Source organism: Balaenoptera physalus, assembly GCF_965194825.1.
Source record: "Balaenoptera physalus genome assembly, chromosome: 10".
Classification (NCBI taxonomy): domain Eukaryota; kingdom Metazoa; phylum Chordata; class Mammalia; order Artiodactyla; family Balaenopteridae; genus Balaenoptera; species Balaenoptera physalus.
The window spans coordinates 72,511,844-72,530,980 of NC_138889.1; the positions used below are offsets into that span (position 1 = coordinate 72,511,844).

General features: G+C 45.4%; 1 protein-coding gene across 3 annotated transcripts; it reads left to right on the plus strand.

The window, feature by feature from the left end:
• The first annotated feature begins 4,573 nt into the window (after positions 1-4,573).
• LOC309667510 (calcitonin gene-related peptide 2) lies at positions 4,574-15,108 on the plus strand. 3 transcript variants are annotated; one of them, XM_082476061.1, is made up of 5 exons: positions 4,574-8,881; positions 9,964-10,058; positions 10,323-10,466; positions 12,417-12,607; positions 13,137-15,108. In XM_082476061.1, the coding sequence occupies exons 2-4, from the start codon at positions 9,973-9,975 to the stop codon at positions 12,580-12,582; spliced, it is 396 nt and encodes a 131-aa protein (XP_082332187.1). In that variant the 5' UTR covers positions 4,574-8,881; positions 9,964-9,972; the 3' UTR covers positions 12,583-12,607; positions 13,137-15,108. The 3 variants fall into 3 exon arrangements, with proteins under 3 accessions (XP_082332187.1, XP_082332188.1, XP_082332186.1); XM_082476062.1 differs by having other exon boundaries at positions 13,200-15,108; XM_082476060.1 differs by lacking the exons at positions 12,417-12,607; positions 13,137-15,108 and adding an exon at positions 11,345-11,831.
• The last annotated feature ends 4,029 nt before the right edge of the window (positions 15,109-19,137 follow it).

Sequence of the window (19,137 nt, forward strand, 5' to 3'; positions counted from 1 at the left end):
TTTTTGGACATGGTTAGATAGAGAGGCTTATTAGACATCCAAATGAAGGTATATGTGATTTACTCAATTCCCATCGAACCCCTTCTTGCAAGCCTTTTTACAGAGGTTAGAAAATTAAAAACATTTCTTCTCAGGTCCTCTTGGAGCTAGAATTCCACACAAAATTTAGGCACTGGCAATCAGAGGCATTCATAAAGACTTGGAGGGCAAAAGTGAACATTTTAAGATGTTGGCTGTATGAGAGGAAACTGGATATTCTGGGGCAACCATGGAATTCCCTGGACTCAAAACTGATACAGGTGAGCAGCAATGGACTTCCCACTACATTTCCGTGGGATGATTAGTTTCTCCTGGATGTATTATTCTTGGGTGTGTGGCATCTGGACCTGATTCTCTGGCCTTTTAAAAAATTCTGTAAGCTGCTCAATACCTTGTAACAAGTACTGTCCTGTTTAAATTAGCTTGGAGAATTCTGTTATATACAACTAAGCACCCTGATGAATAAAGTGTCAAATGTTAACACTTAGCATTATTGCTAAGAGACATTCTGCCATCTCCCATAGTCCTCCATCCTTTCAGGAGTGAGTATGAACATTTAATTTTAACCCATCAAGATAGAGAGCTGAGAACACCCATACACGAAAAAAGCCTGATATAATTATCTTCAACGATAAACAGAAGATATGCCCCAGTAATTTCTTGGCCAAGGAAATTTCTAAGATGCTAGGTATGAGAAAATAGGGTCTGTTCAACAAGAAATAACAAACCAAGTCACGAAAACTAATAAATCAGGATTGGAATCTCCCCTCCCCCCACTGCCCCAAGCTCATCCAGCATTAATGAGTCTTTGGCAGCGTGTCCTTTATGTTTTCTTTTGAGCGGAAGGGCTTCTGTGTGTGTTTGAGTTATTGCTGCAAGAGACTAGAGGGTACTGGTTTTTCTGGTGTTTGCTTACTGATGAAATAGGCACTGAAGTTAATGGACCCTAAGACTCAGGCACCATGAAAGGCTTTCTAAATACTCTGAGCAAAGACCTTATGAGTCAGATAGGTGGGAATAGTTGACGAAGTGACATCAGCATATCACAGCCTGTTTGCTAATCTATCACAACACAGTATGGATGGGAAACTTTTTCTTGCCTATTTCTAGGGAGGGTCATTAAGCAGTGGCAGACTCTTTATAATAATAAAATGGGCTATAGCAGACGGTCTTAGCACCTCATCAGTCTTTACTATTCCCATTTGTACCTATAGCTTTCTACTGCAAGCACCTATGACTCATCATTTTTTTTTTTTTGGGTGATTATTTAAAATTTATTTTCCATTTTTTCATGTTTTGCAGGAAAAGATACAAAAACAATTAAGTAAAAAATGTAAAAGGGATTAAATATTTTAAAGATTGTCTTTTCTTCAGGTTTCTAGGAGCACATAATTAAGTCCAACATGTATACTCCATTTCCTGCATTATTTCCTTTTTGCTGTCCATTTTTAATGTCCATCATTATATTTTCATCTTAACTCCATTATTTCTTTTTTTTTTTAACATCTTTATTGGAGTATAATTGCTTTACAATGGTGTGTTAGTTTCTGCTTTATAACAAAGTGAATCAGCTATACGTATACATACGTTCCCATATCTCTTCCCTCTTGCATCTCCCTCCCTCCCACCCTCCCTATCCCACCTACTGCAAGCACCTATGACTCTATGCCTGGGAGTTTTCTCTGGCCACAGAAGCCTGGCCATGCAGGACTGGCCAGATGTGCCGGGGGGTTAGCACCTGTGGGAGCACCCCTAAACTGGTGATGGACTGGAGTTGGTGGATAAATAACATCATTTTTTGGGGTGCAATCATTCTGAGGCTCTCTCTCTAAAGTGTTCCAGAGGATCTCCAGCAGGATAAAGCCTCAGTGACCTGCAGCAGTAACCTGCTTATTATCCTACTCTATAATGGTTATCTTCCCTTCCCTGTCTCATTTCCCTGTTCCCTTACTGGTACAACTCCCAAATAAATGGTTTGTACCCAAATTCTTGTCTTGGGTTCTGCCTCTGAAGAAACCCAATGTAAGACAATGGTTAACGTGTATGTAGCACTTACTAGTTGCCATACACGGTTCTAAGCACTTATGTTTATTACCTGTTTAACCCTCACTAAGCCCCATTAAATAAGCAATATGGTTATACTCATTTTACAAAGGAGGATCCTGAGGTGCAGAAAGTTTGAACTATTTGTCTATGGTGAACCAGCTAATAAGTGGGAGAGCCAGAATTTGGACAACAGGCAGTCTGGCTCCAGAATCTATGCATTTATCCACTAGTCTGTACTATAGGTTGTCATCCAATACTGTAGCCACTGGCTAAATGTGGCTATTTACATTTAAATTAATTAAAATAAATTAAATTAAAATTCAGCTCTTTGGTTGCACTGGTTATATTTCATGTGCTCAAGAGCCACATGTGGCTTGTGGCTATTGTCTTGGACAGCACAGATTTGGAATATTCCCAGTGTTGCCAGAAGTTCTGTTGGACAGCACTGTTATACAAGACCTTCTTTTAAACTTATGGTCTGTCTCAAACTTCCTTAACATTATAGAAACACTCACTTATCCAGAAACACCCTCTATAGAAGACATAGTTGAGGGCCAGAAAAAGGGTCAGGAAAATGCATTAGAGCTCTTTGCCATTACTCATAAGAGAGACACTCAGATCCTTCTCTTAACCCTCCTCCTTCTGACTTGCTCCAGCCGGTTCTACTGAACATGAGTCTATCGTTTTCCTGATGATGTTGAATTAGCAGGTGAAAATTCAGGTAGACTGGGCCTGGGGCTAGAGGCAGATATATTAACGAGGACCAGAAGAAACCATCACAACCCAAAAATGTGATCCTGAGATTCTGACTAAGAGGATCTCATAGTCAACTGAATATGAATAACTAATATGCTAACTGAAAACAATGGACCAAGAGCTCAAAAGCACAGAAGTTGGGGTCAGCAGGTGTGGAGGTAAACAGTCCAACTAATTCAGGCCCTTACATAGGATGCAACACTGTGACTGATGTTCTCTTGATGACGGCTGTGAGTCATCCAGAGAAGGTTAAGAGGAGAATGTCATGCATTTTAAAAGGGTTTCCATCCAAAATGGCTTTAAAAAATGTGTGTTTTCCATTTAGAGTATGTTTCAGTTACCTGGGAATTTACTTTAGCTAAAACTCTCATTATTCTGAGAGTGTTGAATGCAGGAGATTTTACTCTAATTAGTTTTATAAGAAAGTTTTAAGGACCTGTATTTCTACTTTCTTTGCAGTATGGAACAAAGCTCTCAGACAGGGAGGAGAGAGTCAATTTGGGTCCTGTGAGTCTGAGCCAAGAAAGAATTTTAATCATCTGAGAGAAACCCAACCTGAGTAATTCCTTGACGTCATTCACTGTCCATCTCTCAGAGTGACCAGCTTGGATCTGGGCCACCATGCTTTGCTCATTCTCTGCAAGGCACAGACGACTCTAAAAATATTCTCTAAGAAGGGACTTCTGTGGGTTAGATGTTGGCATCTCTATTTCTCTGGGGTTTGGAGGAAGAAGCTTCCTGGCTGGTGGCCTGTGATGGGGAGTGGGACTCAGTTGAGTCAAGCGTCCAGTGGATTGAATCTAATTTGAGGGTTCTGCAATGACTGTCTGTATCTCCTACCCTTCAGCCGGTCTTCTTAACTGGTTTAGCAGAAGAGAAAGCTGTGTAGAGACATACATTTCTAGTGCAAACTCTAGTAGGGCAGGGAAAGCCATCAAGAAGCAAGGACCCCAGACAAGCACAGGGCTCTGAGGACTTGGTTGCTTCTGTCGGTGGTGTTATACGGTGGGCTGAAAATTGGAGTGATTGCAAGCCTTTAAAAGGAGTAGTTAGACCCAAGATTTCCTTCTATATCCTATGTAGTTAGATGACTAGGTGTCAGAAAAGACTGCAGGATTACCACAATGAATGGTAAAACTCCCAGCCTCCTTTATTACTTATTGGCTTATACTCCACCCCCCAACCCCCATCCCGCTGACCCTTGCAGGAGTCCTCTTAGGACAAATGAAAAGCCAAAGGAAAAGACTTACAGTTATTCATTTCATAGTTTAGCCCCCCCTCCCCCAATAAAATGACAAGGTTGCTTCTCATCTAGTCACTCTGTATTCAGGTCCATCAATGGACAACTCTGCCATCCTCATCTTCTGATTAGCATGTTACTACTTCCCTCTTAAATATAAATCAGCAGCTAGGGAGAACTAGAAATGTGAGGGTAGTCTCTAAAGTGAGAAGAACAAAACAAACAACCTATGCTTAACAGCTTCAGAGAGCTAGAAGACAATGTTGCACCCATTAAATAAAAACAGGAGGATGTAAAAAGTAACACAGAATTTTTTAAAAGCTATTGGAAGTTAAAAAATATGATCAAAAGAATTTAAAAACAATGTAAATTTGAAAAAAAAAACCTCCCAGAAAGTTGAACTGAGAGAGAGAGAGAAAATTATCAAAGAAATAAAGCAAGAAAATTTCCTTGAATTGAAGAACACGAATTTTCTTATTGCAAGTGTTCTCCCAGTACTTAGAACAATAAATAAAAATAGTCCACACCAAGGCAAAACATCATGGTATTTTAGAAGACTGCAACAGAGAGAAAGAGAGGGAGAGGGAGGGAAGGAGAGGGAGAGAGAGAAAGAGAGAGAGGAAGAGACCTTATAAAAAAATAGAAATGGATTTCTCAATAGTCACACTGGAAATAGAAGACAAATAGAGAATACTTTCACAATTCTGAATGCAAATGATTTCCAACTTCGAATTCTATTTCTGGAAAAATCTATCATATAATGATGAGTTTGCTCCACCAAAGTGAGGTAGTAAACCAAGAATTAGGGACAAGTAGGACCTAGGAAAAGGAATAAACAGGTGATGGGCAGAAAGAAAATTAAACAAATGAAAAGAGAGGGAATTACTAACTAAAAATAAAACATACAAAGAAATGTAATCAAAGTACAATATGTGGCTCAGCTAGTCTGTACATGGTCTTCATAATATAAACACTGAATATCTATCTGACAAACAAATAGATGATATTACTATATTGATATTACTATATGCGAGGATAGGTATGTGTTTTATTTGGGTGGAGGGTGATATACAAGGACTCTTGTTAAATACACCACTGTAATATAAGCATCAGGAGGGCAGGGGTTTTGTTTCATTCACTGTGAGTTGCTAGTGCCTAGAACAACACCTGGCACATAGTAGGTCCTCAATAAATATTTGTTGAGTGACTAAATCTTTCCCCTAAGGAATATTTCTCCAAAGAAATTTGTAAAGAAAGCAGAGAGTAAGTTAAAGCACATAACAATAAACGTCAGAAGCTACAGTACATGGAATCTGTTTCTCTCTACAATTTAATGACTATCATTTTCAAAATTTAAAGGTAATTACATAAAATAGTTAAACCAAGCATCGAAACATTTGAGACAATTTGAAAGCAAAAGATATTCCTGGGAAACCATTCGCTGTAAATCCTCATGCTAGTTAGTTTGACTGGGGATGCCTTGAAGCTCAGAACAGTTCCAGGAAAATCCAAATGTAATTTTCTCGATTTAGAAAGCAAGGCATTTTATTGACTTTTTCTTCCATTATCTCACAAATATAATAAAGGATGGGTTGAGGAAAAATGCCTTATTTTGCTTTTCAAGCTGGAGTTCGGAAGAGAAGCCCTTCCTCTCACGTTAGATTCCAGAAAGTTTTCACCATGACACTGATTCCTTTTATGAAATAAAAAGAGGTGCGTCTTTGGATCAACAATCTGCTTTTCCATCTAACGGATCTAAACTGGGTGCAGTTCACCTTGGCTGCGAATTTACTGCTGACTCTTAACGGGAATGAACCCTTGGAACTGTTCATTCATCATCCCCTCGCTCACTCCCCCGTCACCGAACATTTGCTGTGCACCTACTATGCTCCAAACACTGTGCAAAGACACTAGTGGAGGAAGATTAGGTCAAATAATTCTGGGTGCTCAGTGCTAAAATAGCCGGTCCCATCGGGGTATCCAAGAAGACATGGAAAGCGCCGTACCAGGACAATTTGTGTGAAGATGGGCTTCCTGGTCCGGGTGCGCACTCCTCTTTCTTGTCAGAGCGCAAGGATCCGAGTCTCTGCAGCTTTTATAGAAACTTTCACCGACTTTACCCCAGGCAGGAGCTCTGCTCGGATTGTGGGCTACGCATCGCGTGCCTTTGGAGTGGAAGGCGCCGCCGGGGATTGTGCCCCGCTAGAGGTGGCAGCAAGGCTGTCGGTCCTAACACTTCAGAAAAGTCCTAGTGACACAGACAGAGTCTCTGGAGAGGCTGTCAGCTTTTCAGTCCTTAGCCCCAAGAGTTCAGTTCCCCCTAAATTCATATTTTGGGGCCTCTTGGGAGGCCAAACCCCAAACGCGATTCCTCCTGCGCTCTCTGCGGGCTTCCCCGCTCAGCTCGCCGCAGATAACTTGGAGGAGGCTAGGGAGCCTGGGGCCCAAGGTCTGGGGCCTTCCGGACCTTCTCTCCTACCCCGCCCCCTGCGCTGGCCCTCTCTGGGGAGCGGCGCTGCCCGGAGCTGCTGGGGCGGGCTCTACTCCTTGCCAGACCTCTGGGACGGTGGCAGTGGTCCGGGAAGAGGCGGCGAAGAGGGCGGAGGCGTTAGTCAGCTCCCAGCTGCGCCTTTCCACCCGGCAGCCCCTTTCCCCGGCCAGAATCCGGGAAAGGGACGCAGAAGTGTCCCCTCACATTTGCAGGGCTCTGGGAGAAGGACCCCCAAGTAAAGGCCGCTTCGGTGTCACCGGTCGCATCCGGAAGCGAGCCCTACCATTGGGGCGCAGAGAGACAGTCGCGCTACTACGGCGGAACCGCTTCGAGAGCAGCGCTTCCTGGTGTGGGATTACAGGGGTCCTGGGAGTCCTGCTGCCCTGCTTTCTGCCGTCAGAGCCCGCAGCCACCTTCTCGGCGCGGCGCAGCGTTCCCGGGGGTAGAGGAGACTCCGGGTCAAGCAGCCTCTGTGCCTTCTGCCCGCCGGGGTAGCAGGCCCGGCAAGAGTCGCCCGGTCTGGCGGCCCGGATTCTTTGGGGCTGTTACCTGGAGTTTCGGTTGCCCAGGTGCTGGAGGGCGACCCGTCTTCGGCCCGCAAGAGGGGTTCTGCCACAGAAAATAAGACCCGGAGGGCCTAGACAGACGTCCGCTGAGCTCCTTCTGACCTGCAGAAACGGTCGTCACCAGCTGCGGACATTCCGCCAGCCTCTGGCTTCGCTCCCTGCCCCCGCACCCCTGGGCGAGGCTTCCGGAGAGGCTTCGCGAGCTCAGGAGGGCCCGGCGGGAGCCCTTGGGGTCGCAGCTACCACGTTCAGCAGGGCTAGCCTGAGGGCCTGAAGGTGGTTGCGCTCCTTCACTTATTCCGCACTGCCTCTGCCCCCCAGACACTCTACGCCCCTTCGGCCAGAGCTGGGATCTTCTCCCAGCGCCCTGGTGTCGCGGGCGCCCGCCGCGCGGACTCCAGACCCGGCTTTCCGTAAGGAAAAAGGGAAAGGCAGAGTCCTGTTCGCGTGCCTGTGCTTGTGTCTATGTCCGTGCTTGGGGGACAGTGTGTACCCCTGTGCATATAAAACTTGCCTGTTTCCGAAAGCAGAAACTCGGGGGGCCGCTTTCGGATCTGGGCGAGGTCGGTATGGGTTGATGCGAGCTCCCTCCTTTGCGAACAGCTGGTGAGGGCGCGTCTGCTGCAGCGAGTGCCGGCGATCTGCGGAGTGTCTGTGTGTGAGTGCGAAAGGAGGGCGTGTGGCCGGGGTCCAGGTAGGTGACCGCTGGACGTGCACCCTGCGGGAGGCGTGAGCGCGCGCACCCGCCGGCCTGTGGCTGCGAGTGGCGCGTGTGTGAAAGTCCAAAGGTTGCCCCGTTGGTAGGCGCTGACCCCGGACAGCTCTGCAATCAAGGGCTTCAGGGAAGTGGGGCTGGGGTGTAGGGCGAGACAGGTAGAAACCCGGACACAGGCGTCCTGGCCCAGCAGCTTGGAAGACGGAAAGCAGAGGCGCCAGACAGCTGTGTAAACCAACTCCAACGCCGCAGCGCAGGATCCCCAGTTAGAGTGGGGGAGGCAGAACCCGCAGTCGAGAATTCGGGAGCACGAGAGGAATGCCTAGCCCTCTGCGCAGACAGTGCCACTCTCTTTCACTCCTACCCGTCCCAGAGAAGCGAGAAGAAAGAGGCTAGGTTGCCAGACTGGCAGAAAACCAACTTTGCGGGGCCCTGGGCGCCAGGGCGCGGCTGAAGGAGAGGAGGGAGCGGAGGATATCCCAGATCACCCCAGGTGGTCCAGAGAGATCAGTTTTTCAAGGACCCTTTCCCCCCCACCATCCCCTTCTTCCACCGTGGCCTATTTCATCTGAGATCCCTTCAGAATCTAAGGGACCAGGCCGGAGTCCCTACTGGCGTGGCTGGAGGGAGTGCAAGGCCGGAGTTCAGGCACAAAGAAAGGGAAACTCTGGCCCCTCACTATCGGTGACACCAAACTCTACACAATTTACTCCCACTTTCTGGACGTCGAAGGCTCTCCGCTCTCTCCGAGCCCTCCCGCTGCCCAAGCAATGACCTCATTGCGAGTGACAGCCAGAGCGGATGGTTCCCCTCCCTAGTGGACTGGTGTGCGGAGCGCGAGCAATGACGCAATCGGAGCTGGGTCGCTCCTGGCCACTTTGGATTGGCCGCGCGGGCTCGTGGGGACCTCCCCGCCCCCTATCGCTGGCATAAGAGCAGAGAGCTCCGCGGGGAAGACGCCCACAGCAGGCGTTTTGTCTATCCCGGTGGACCCGCAGCTCGCGCTCTCCTGAAACTCGAGTCGCCAGGTGAGAACTTCCCACTCTGCTCACTCTTAATTACCAGCCTCTGCATAGTTCATCTAATTTGCCCCCTCTGCCTGCCTGCCTCTCTTTGCTTCTCACGGCCATCCCGGCCCACCTATAGCCAGGTGCTGCTAGCCGTCTGTCCCCTTGGAAGAAGGCAGGAGATTGGGGCTGTCAGCTCATTTTCTTCTAACCAGCTCCAGTGGAACCGCAAGCATCCCCAGGGCTTCGCCTGGGCGCTGGAAGCTCCGTGAGCCCAGCCCTAGCTTCCGAGCCTTCCTGGGTCTGCGGCCCCTGCATTTGTGCCGGTCCTTTGCGTGCAGGATTCTTCCCGAGTTTGGTCTGGGAGCGCCCTGAGCAGTCTGTGTCCCGAGGAGCGATCACGTTTGGTTCTCGGGACGGTTGAGCCCTGAAACTTCCTCTGAGGCGCCTCCAGCCTGCGAGCGTCCCTGGGGCACTGGCACGGACTTGGGGCAGTGCAGTCAGCCGGCCAGAACATTGAGCTGGCGCCCAGCACCTGCTGCTAAACTGCACTTCAGCAGAGGCTGGCTGTTCGGGCAGAGCCGAGAGACGCCAGTAACCGGCATGTTAAATTATCCCCAACCCAAACCCACAGACTGAGAGATTAGCGCTCCTTTCCAGTTTGCCCTTACTGCCTTCCTCTCCCAACTGTTGGTGGCGAAGTCCAGAGGAGGTGAAGGTGGTCCTAGACTTCTCAGTCCCTATGAAGACAGGCACAGTCTACAGCAAGGGTGGGTTCTTGCTTGGTTTCTGCATAGGGCAGAAGGTGTGGATTTATGTGCATGTGTGTGGCTTCTTCCTGGCTTTCCACGGGACAAAACCGGAACCCCCCGCCCTCACCCCAGGACACCTGTTTCTGTTGTACCATGCGATTCAGTGTAATGTATATTTTGAGATTCAAAGCAGCCCATCTGGCAAATGAACCCAACCGAGCCGTGGGGAGGCGGGGTAACCTGCCCGAATTCTCAAGGCAGTCGTGGCAGAGGCCGGACTGGAACTTGGGTCTGTGGGCTCCAGGCGGTGCTTGGTCTTGGTGCAGCGGTAACGTCATTCTCCCTTTACAGAGAAGCATCATGGGCTTCGGGAAGTCCTCCCCCTTCCTGGCTTTCAGCATCTTGGTCCTGTGCCAGGCAGGCAGTCTCCAGGCGACACCACTCAGGTGAGACAGCCTGAAGCCACGAGAGCGTTCCCCTTCCACTGCCCCTGGGATCAGGCAGTTCTGTGCCTCTGAGGTCACAGCAGTGGGAGACTCCCAGTGAATCAACACCCTCAGGTGTACACTGGCCTTGAGCCCTGTGGGCTGGCAGTCAGGAGAGCCACATCCTCAGGGAAAGCCGCGGAGACCAGGAAGCCTGGCTGCTTATCCTGGGAAGGAGGCAGGCAGGGGCTTAGAGTCTGTGTTGGGTTTGCTTCCTCTCTCCAGGTCTGCTTTGGAGACCCTCCCCGATCCCGGGGCACTCAGCGAGAAGGAAGGGCGCCTCCTGCTGGCTGCACTGGTGAAGGCCTATGTGCAGAGCAAGACCCGTGAGCTGGAGCAGGAGCAGGAGCAGGAGACAGAGGGCTCCAGGTAAGGCTCCCCACCCAGCCCTGGCATATTCAGGAGGACATACCCCAGAGAGGTAGGAAAGACCACATCTAGCCAAGAGTTCAGCAGATTGTCCCTGTTCGCCAGGACCTGGGACTCAGCCATTCTCAGCCTACATGGAAGACAGAGGTCCACATGCAGCTGGAGGGACTGTGGTTAGACACATTAAAAAGATCCATTCCTGAAAGCTGTTAGGAAATGAAATGGGGAGGTGTGGAATCACTTACTCTGGGAATTGGTCTTGTCCGACTGAGGAGAACACCCAGCCCTGGATGAGTTAGGACCGGTGAGTGTGAAGGCAGGGGATGGGCTGTTATAGCTCAGGATGTCTTAGAAATTTAACCTGTGTATGTTGTTCTCTCACACCTGCAAGGCACCTTCATTGCACATTTGCAAGGTGAAGCCAAAGGCCTTGCAGAGGGTGGGGTCAGGTAGAGCAGTGTCTGAGGTAGGTCCGGAGACTTTAGATGTGTAGAATCTGTGGAGATGTGCATGTTCTCATGGGGCCAGACACCGCTCCCCAGCCCCACCTCCCTGTGCACCCTGAGCTTGGAGCTCACACCAGCAGAGTCACGTGTTGCACCTGCATTCACCCTGAGAACCTCTCTGCAGAGCATGAAGGACTGAGCAGCATGTGGAATGCCAGAAAAGGTCACCCCTTCCCCCTGCAGCCCTTCCCCACACTGCCCTGGCTCAGCGAACCTCTGAGTTCTCCTAATGGAGGATGCGTGAGCCACCCCCCTGCCTGCCCCTCTCGTCTCTCTGCTCCAGGCGCCCCCTCCTGGGTCTAACCTTCTGCATGACTGCCCTCAGGGGCAGCCCTGGTGCATGGTATTGTCTGGCATGTCTTTTCCCTGCAGCCTGGATGGCTCCAGAGCTAAGCGGTGCAGTAATCTGAGTACCTGTGTGCTGAGCGCGTACTGGAAGGACCTGAACAACTTTCATAGATTCTCTGGCATGGGCTTCGGGCCTGAAACACCTGGCAAGAAAAGTGACATAGCCAGCAGCTTGGAGAGGGACCGCTCCTCCCATTTTGGGGTGCCCCAAGATGCCAAGTGAACTCCTTCCTCTCCTTCCTGATTTCCTTTCTTGCTCCCATGGATGAAGTTAATGCATGCAGATTTTACCTGGATTGCTCTTCAAGCTGGTATTGGTAGCTTTGCTTATGACAGAGAATGCTGGGGACCTCAGGATGGAAAGAAAGAGAGCAGGACTCACAGGCAAGGTTAGAGATAAGAGAGTGAGGGAAGCTTCTGAGATCCCAGAGAATGTCATGGCAGAGCCGTCCAATTCCTGCTTCATCCCTCATGCCTCATCATTGATGAATAAACCTATTTTCTAAAAGGATTTGCACTTTGGTGGTCATTATTCTGGTCCCTGTCCCAGGCCTGAGAGTGCCCAGGGCCTATGCTTGAAAGTAGCCCTAGCCTTATGGTAGTAGGATGCAGGGCTTGGTGAGGGTCCCTGTGAACCAGCTCCAGCAATGAGAACAGGTGTGCTGAGGAGCAGGTAAGCACTTCTGGGGGAGGATGCTGCAGACCCTGTGCTCTGAGCCTCTTCCAGGTAAGACTTCAGGGAATTTTCATTTTTCTGTGGAAAGTGGTTTTGTTGGTGCTCGTGGCTAGGGTATGACTTCTATATGCTCCTTACATGTTGGGGTGGGTGTATCTAAGGGGTGATAAGTATAGGGTTTTAGCACTTGCCACATGGCTTAGAACTGGATTTTTTTGTGAAAATCTTTGGGCAGGGCTTCTAGCAAAGGCCTGCAGGCCATTTCCCCTAACAGCTTTGATAATTGCATTTAGGAGAAACACTTATTCTTAAGTGGTGTGTCAAAGAGCTACAATTCTCTTTATGAAGGCCTTATGGGGTAGACTCCTGCCCCAGCCTCTCACTGACAGGCCTTCTCTTTTTCTCCATCCTGCAAATCAGCATCACTGCCCAGAAGAGGTCCTGCAACACTGCCACCTGTGTGACCCATCGGCTGGCAGGCTTGCTGAGCAGATCTGGGGGTGTGGTGAAGAGCAACTTCGTGCCCACCAATGTGGGGTCTGAAGCCTTTGGCCGGCGCCGGCGCCGCAGGGACCTTCAGGCCTGAGCAGTGAAATGACTCCGGGAAGAAGGTGATTGCCTTGTACTGTCAGATGGGAGGGGAAGGGATTTGGAGGTTAGGACCCACATTTTGAAACCCACTGGACCTGGCTGCAGATTCCTTCTCTCCAATTACATTATTCTTCTTGAGTTAGTGAGTTCCTCCTACAACTCAGCTTGAAATCAGAGCACTAGGACAGGCTGCAGAGATGCAGTGTCATCTTTCTGAGAAGAGAGAAAAAAAAAAACTTGCTGTATTTAGAAATGTAGGGCCTTGCAAATCTTAACCTGGGCCACTTGTCATTAATGAACCCAGTTTCAGAAAGCCCTCTACTCTTGATCAGTATTCACAGATTCAGACCAGAGGACTATAATCATAATACTACTGCTAATATTAATAGTGACCATTGAATGGTTTGCTCATCATTTGCCTTCAAAGCTTGCTTACATCTCATATCCATAATTTATAAATAGTGTTCAGTTGAAGAAGCACTTCTATAAATTTGTGTTCTTTCAGTAATAATTGTGATTATTTTCTTCTTGTCCTTCTGATTCTCCTAGTTCTCTTTCTTCTTCTTTTCCTCTTTCCTCCTCTTCTTTTATTTCATTTCTTTTTCATCTCAGGTTACCATGAAGCTGAACTCACCACTTCTATTAACTTCCGTTGACAACAACTTGGTGAGGAGGCCCCAAGGAAGATATACATGTTTGCATCCTAATAGATATCGAGAAAAAGCACCTTTGTCACTTGAAAGGAATGAAACTGAATGCAAAATAAGCTAATTCCATATTTCTTGTGCATCTTTTTTATATTTGATTCTATGTGCAGTAAATGTGATGGCATCTCTCATTAGCTTATCTGGTAGCAAATTGGTTCTTTGAAAGCTGTCCTGTTGACCATGGCAGCTCTGCCAAATCTTAGGGGGACATTAAATCACTGCCTCTATGGCCTCTGGGGACACATGGTAATGGTGATGCTATGCTTTATTGTCTAAGAACATGATTGTATAATTTGTTTAAGGAAATGTCAATATTGTGCCATTTGTGAACTTCATTAAGATTAAAAACATATTTTGGATACACTTGTTTCAAGACCCTATTGGTTCATTTCAAATTGTCTTCCTATTTGATAACAATAATAATAATAATAGACATATTTTGAGGGATGACTATGGGCCAGATGATGTTCTAAGGTAGTGCTTTATGCCTATTAATTCAGTTACTCTTCAGGACAACTCCACAGGGCTAGACCCCATTATCATTTCCACTTTACATGTGGGGAAACAGAGGCATGGAGAACTGAAGTCCAAGGTCATACAAATAGACAGTGGCAAACACAGGTGCTGATTTCCAGAGCTTACAGTTGAAACCACTGCAGTGTATGCTTTTCAACAATGGCTCCTGATGTTTTCCAGAGACCTGTGAGCCATTCTTTGACGTAGCTGCCTCACACGGTAGACCCTCAGATTTTTGAAGACAAATGGAAAATTTAAAACATACAAACAACCTAGTCTTTATATAATAAAATGAATCCCTTCTACCCATTACTTGGTGCTATAGGCTGCATGTTTGTGTCCCTCCCCAAATTTATATGTTGAAACCTAACTCCCAAAGTTAGGAGGTGGGGCCTTGGGGAGGTGATTAGGTCACAAGGTTAGTCCCCTCATGAATGGGATTAGTGCCCTTATAAAGGTGGCCTGAGGGAACTCCCTTTCTCCTTCTACATATAAATTTACAATGAGAAATTTGCTGTGAATGAGGAAGTGGTACCCCACCAGATATTGAATCTGCAGGTACCCTGGTCTTGGACTTCCCAGCCTCCAGAACTGTAAGAACTAAATATTTGTTGTTTATAAGCCACCCAGTTTGTGGTATTTTGTTACAGTAGCCTGAATGGACTAAGACATTTGGCTTCAACAAGGATCAATTTGCGGCCAATGTTATTACATCTATGAGCCATCTACTTCCCCCAGACCTCCCCTACCACCCAATATATCCATAAATATTTCCCCTTGTATCCCCAAATGGGAAGGACTTTTAAATATAACCAAAATTCCATTTAACAATTAAATAGTTCAAATCCCTCAATTACCTTATATATTAGATATATGATATCATATATATTAATCTTATATAAATTATATATATTATGTATATAAATATATAAATATAAAGCAGGGCTTAAATTAGGTCTTCACTTTGCTGCTGTTGATGTGGCACTTCCCATCTAGAGGTTTCACCTCTACCTTTTTTTTCCCTCCTGCAATTTATTTGTTGGAGAGACTAAGTTATTTGTCTAATGGTGTTTCCCATATTCTGAATTTTGATGACTACACCCTTCTGGTGAGGTTTAACATGCTCCTTTATCAATTGTATTTCTTGTGAGTGAGAATGGGAAAGGGGAAAGAAAAGTGGAAGATGAGGTCAGAGATGTAATGAGGAAGACAGATCATGTAGGACTTTGTAGGGCACAGGAAAGACCCAGGCTTTCTATCAGTCAATTTCTAGTCCATAGAACAGAAACCACATCAGTGATTTTTTTTTTTTAATTAATTTATTTTTATGGCTGTGTTGGGTCTTCGTTTCTGTGCGAGGGCTTTCTCTAGCTGTGGCAAGCGGGGGCCACTCTTCATTGCAGTGCGCGGGCCTCTCACTATCGCGGCCTCTCCTGCTGCGGAGCACAGGCCCCAGACTCGCAGGCTCAGTAATTGTGGCTCACGGGCCCAGTTGCTCCGCGGCATGTGGGATCTTCCCAGACCCGGGTTCGAACCCGTGTCCCCTGCATTGGCAGGCAGACTCTCAACCACTGCGCCACCAGGGAAGCCCCACATCAGTGATTTTAACAGAAAGTATGCTCTAAGACGTTGACTAAGTAGGCAATAGAGTACTGAAAAGGCAAAAGAAAACAAGAAATAGTACAGAGATTAAAACCAAAGGAAGCAGCTACCATCCACAGGGCTGGGAAAATGAGGGGAAGTGGTGGGGGAATTAGAATCTAGGAACTTAAAGAAGAATTCTCAGACCATTGAGAAGGGAGGTCATCTGATGCTGGTATTGAAGCACCAGCATCCATCGAAGCAACAGCAGCACGCATTGAAGGGGTGCAACAAGACTGTTCTATGAGTGTAGAAAAGCACACAAAATTGCAAACAGGAACCAACTTCCCTGGCAGAATAAAGAAACTGGGGGTGATGCTGACAGAGACAGAAATCAAAATAAGAAGGAGCAAGTTTCTTCTTCATGCCTTCTTGTCTCCTTTGAGAACCTCCAATTGGCAGGGATCCACCTGACAAAGAAAAATGTGGTTTGCAGAGTTCCAGCCTCATTATCTCTTTATAAGCATATATTTTTACATTTTTATAGAGAAAAGCCATTTTTCTGGCATACAGTTCAATGGGTTTTGACAGTACATTTGAGTCATGTAATCACCATCACAATAAAGGCACAAGACAGTTTCATCACTCCTCAGAAGTCCCCCATTTCTCCTTTGCAGTCAGTTGCCCCCTCAGTCTTTAAACCCTGATAACAACTGTATAGTTTTTAAAAATATTTACCTTTTAAAATTGATATATAATTAACATATGACATTGTATTAGTTTTAGGTGTCCAATGTAATGATTTGATATATGCATATATTGTGAAATGATCACCACAGTAAGTTCATCCATCACTACACACAGTTACAATGTTTTTTCTTGTGATGAGAACTTTAAGATTTACTCTCTTAGCAACTTTCAGATAGATAATAGAGTAGTGTTAACTATAGTCACCATGCTGTGCATTACCTCCCCAGGACTTCTTTATCTTATAACTGGAAGTTTGTACTTCTTGACTGCCTTTACCCATTTGCAGCTGCCTACCCTCACCTCTGGCAACCACAAATCTGTTCTCTGTTTCTATGAGTTCGTTTTTTTTTTCATACGTAAGTGATATCATACAGTAAATTTGTCTTTCTCTGTCTGACTTATTTCACTTAGCATAATGCCCTCAAGGTCCATCCATGTTGTAAGAAATGGCAGGATTTCCATTTTTTAACAGTGAATAACATTCCATTATATATAAAACTCTCTATATACACCAATGTCTATGTATCCATATCTATATCTACCCATATATCACATTTTCTTTATCTAGTCATCCATCAATGCACACTTAGTTTCCATGTGCTGCTATGAACATGAGGGTGCAGATATCTTTCCAAGACAACGATTTCGTTTCCTTCAGATAAATACCCAGGAATGGAATTGCTAGATCATATAGTAGTTTTATTTTTAATTTTTTGAGGAAACTCCACACTATTTTCCATAGTGGCTGCACCAATTTACATTCCCACCAACAGTGCACAAGTGTTGCCTTTTTTCCACATCCTTGCCGACGTTTGTTATTTCTTGTCTTTTTCATAATAGCCATTCTAACAGGTGTGAGGTGATATGTCATCGTGGTTTTGATTTATATTTCCCTGATGATTAGTGACGTTGAACACCTTTTCATGTACCTGTTGGCCATTTGTATGTCTTCTTTGGAAAACATCTAATCAAATTCTTCTGCCTTTTCCAGAATGTCATATACATGGAATCAATATGTAACTTTGTCTGAATTTTCTTTTACTTAACCTAATGCATTTGAGATTTATCCATATTGTTGCATGTATATAGTTTGTTTCTTTTTATTGTTGGGCAGTATTACATTGCAGGGATGTACTACAGTTTGTTAATCCATTTATCCATTGAAGGACGCCTGGGTTGTTTCCAGTTTTTGGCATTTATGAATAGAGCTGCTATAAATTTTGTGTATAGATTTTTGTGTGAAGATAAGTGTAGTGGGCCAAACTGGGGCCCCCAAGAAGATATGCCCAAGTCTTCAACCCTGGAAACTGTGAATGTTACCTTATCTGGAAAAAGGATCTTTGCTGATGTAATTAAATTAGGATCTTAAAATGAGCTCATCCTGGATTATCCAAGTCAGTCTTAAATCCAATGATGTGTTCTTATAAGAGATACACAAAGAAGAAGATACACAGAAGAGAAGATGATGTGAATACAGAGGTAGGGAGAGTCATAAACCGAGGAAGCCAAATCAGCCAGCAGCTCTCAGAAGCTAGAAGAGGCATGGAGTGGATTCTCCTGCAGGGTCTCTGGAGGGAGTGCAGCTCTCTGTCACCTAGATTTTGGAATGAGAGAATAAATTTCTGTTGTTTGAAGCCACTGAGTTTGCGGTAATTTGTTATGGCATCCCTGGGAAACTAATACAATACATTCCATTTATTTTGGGTAAATACCTTGGAGTGGGATTGGTGAGTCATTTGGCAAGTGTCTATATTTTTTTCCTTAAGAAGTCTTTTACTTTTACAATTACCTTCTAATCTTTGTCCATATACATTTACATTCTTGATAATTACTACCAAATAGTTTACACATGGTATTGTGTATTTTGCTTGTTACTGCATTCAGTATGATAAACATAATTGTATTGCTTAAGTAAAGTAAGAAAAACTAATTTCAGAAACTTTGAAAAATCAATATATGAAAAAAGATTTCAGTAAGCTTAATTCAACCACTGTGATTTGTTTTTATTGTCTTCCTTTTATATGCATATTTTACATAGTTCTAAACTATATATTATGTTATATTTTTAAATAAAAACTTTTTTTAAGAGCAGTTTTAGGTTTGCAAAAAGTTGAGAGGAAGGGACAGAGATTTTCCTATACCCTCTGCCCTCACACATGCACAGCTTCCCCCATTATCAACATCATTCACCAGAACAATATATATATGTACATATATATATATATATATATATATATTTTTTTTTTAACCAAGGATGAACCTACACTGACACATGACAATCACCCAAAGTCCATAGTATACCTTAGAGTTCACTCTTGGTATTGTACATTCTATGGATTTGGGCAAAAGTATAATGATATATATCCATCATTATAATAGCATGTGGAGTATTTCACTGCTCTAAAAATCTTTTGTGCTCTGCCTGTTCAATACTCCCCATGACTCCCCTGGCAAACACTGGTTTCGCCTTTTCCAGAGTGTCACATAGTTGGAATCATACAATACGCGGCCTTTTGAGATTGGCTTCTTTCCCTTCGTAACATGCACTTACATTTCCTCCATGTCTTTTCATGGCTTGGTAGCTCATTTCTTTTTAGCACTGAATGGTATTCCATTGTCTGAATGTACCACAGTTTATCCATTCATCTACTGAAGGACATGTTGTTTGCTTCCAAGTTTTGGCAATTATAAATCAAGCGTCTATAAATATCTGTATGCAGGTTTTTATGTGGACATATGTTTTCAACTAGTTTGGGTAAATACCAAGGACCGCGACTGCTGGATCATATGCAAAGTGTATGTTTAGTTTTGTAAGAAACTACTAGACAGGCTTCCAAAGTGGCTGGTAGCATTTGCATTCCCACCAGCAATGATGAGTGTTCCGTTACTTCACATTCTCGCCAGTACTTGATGTTGTCAGTGTTCTGGATTTTGTCCATTCTAATAGGTGTGTAGTGGTGTCTCACTGCTGTTTTAATTTACATTTTCCTGATGAC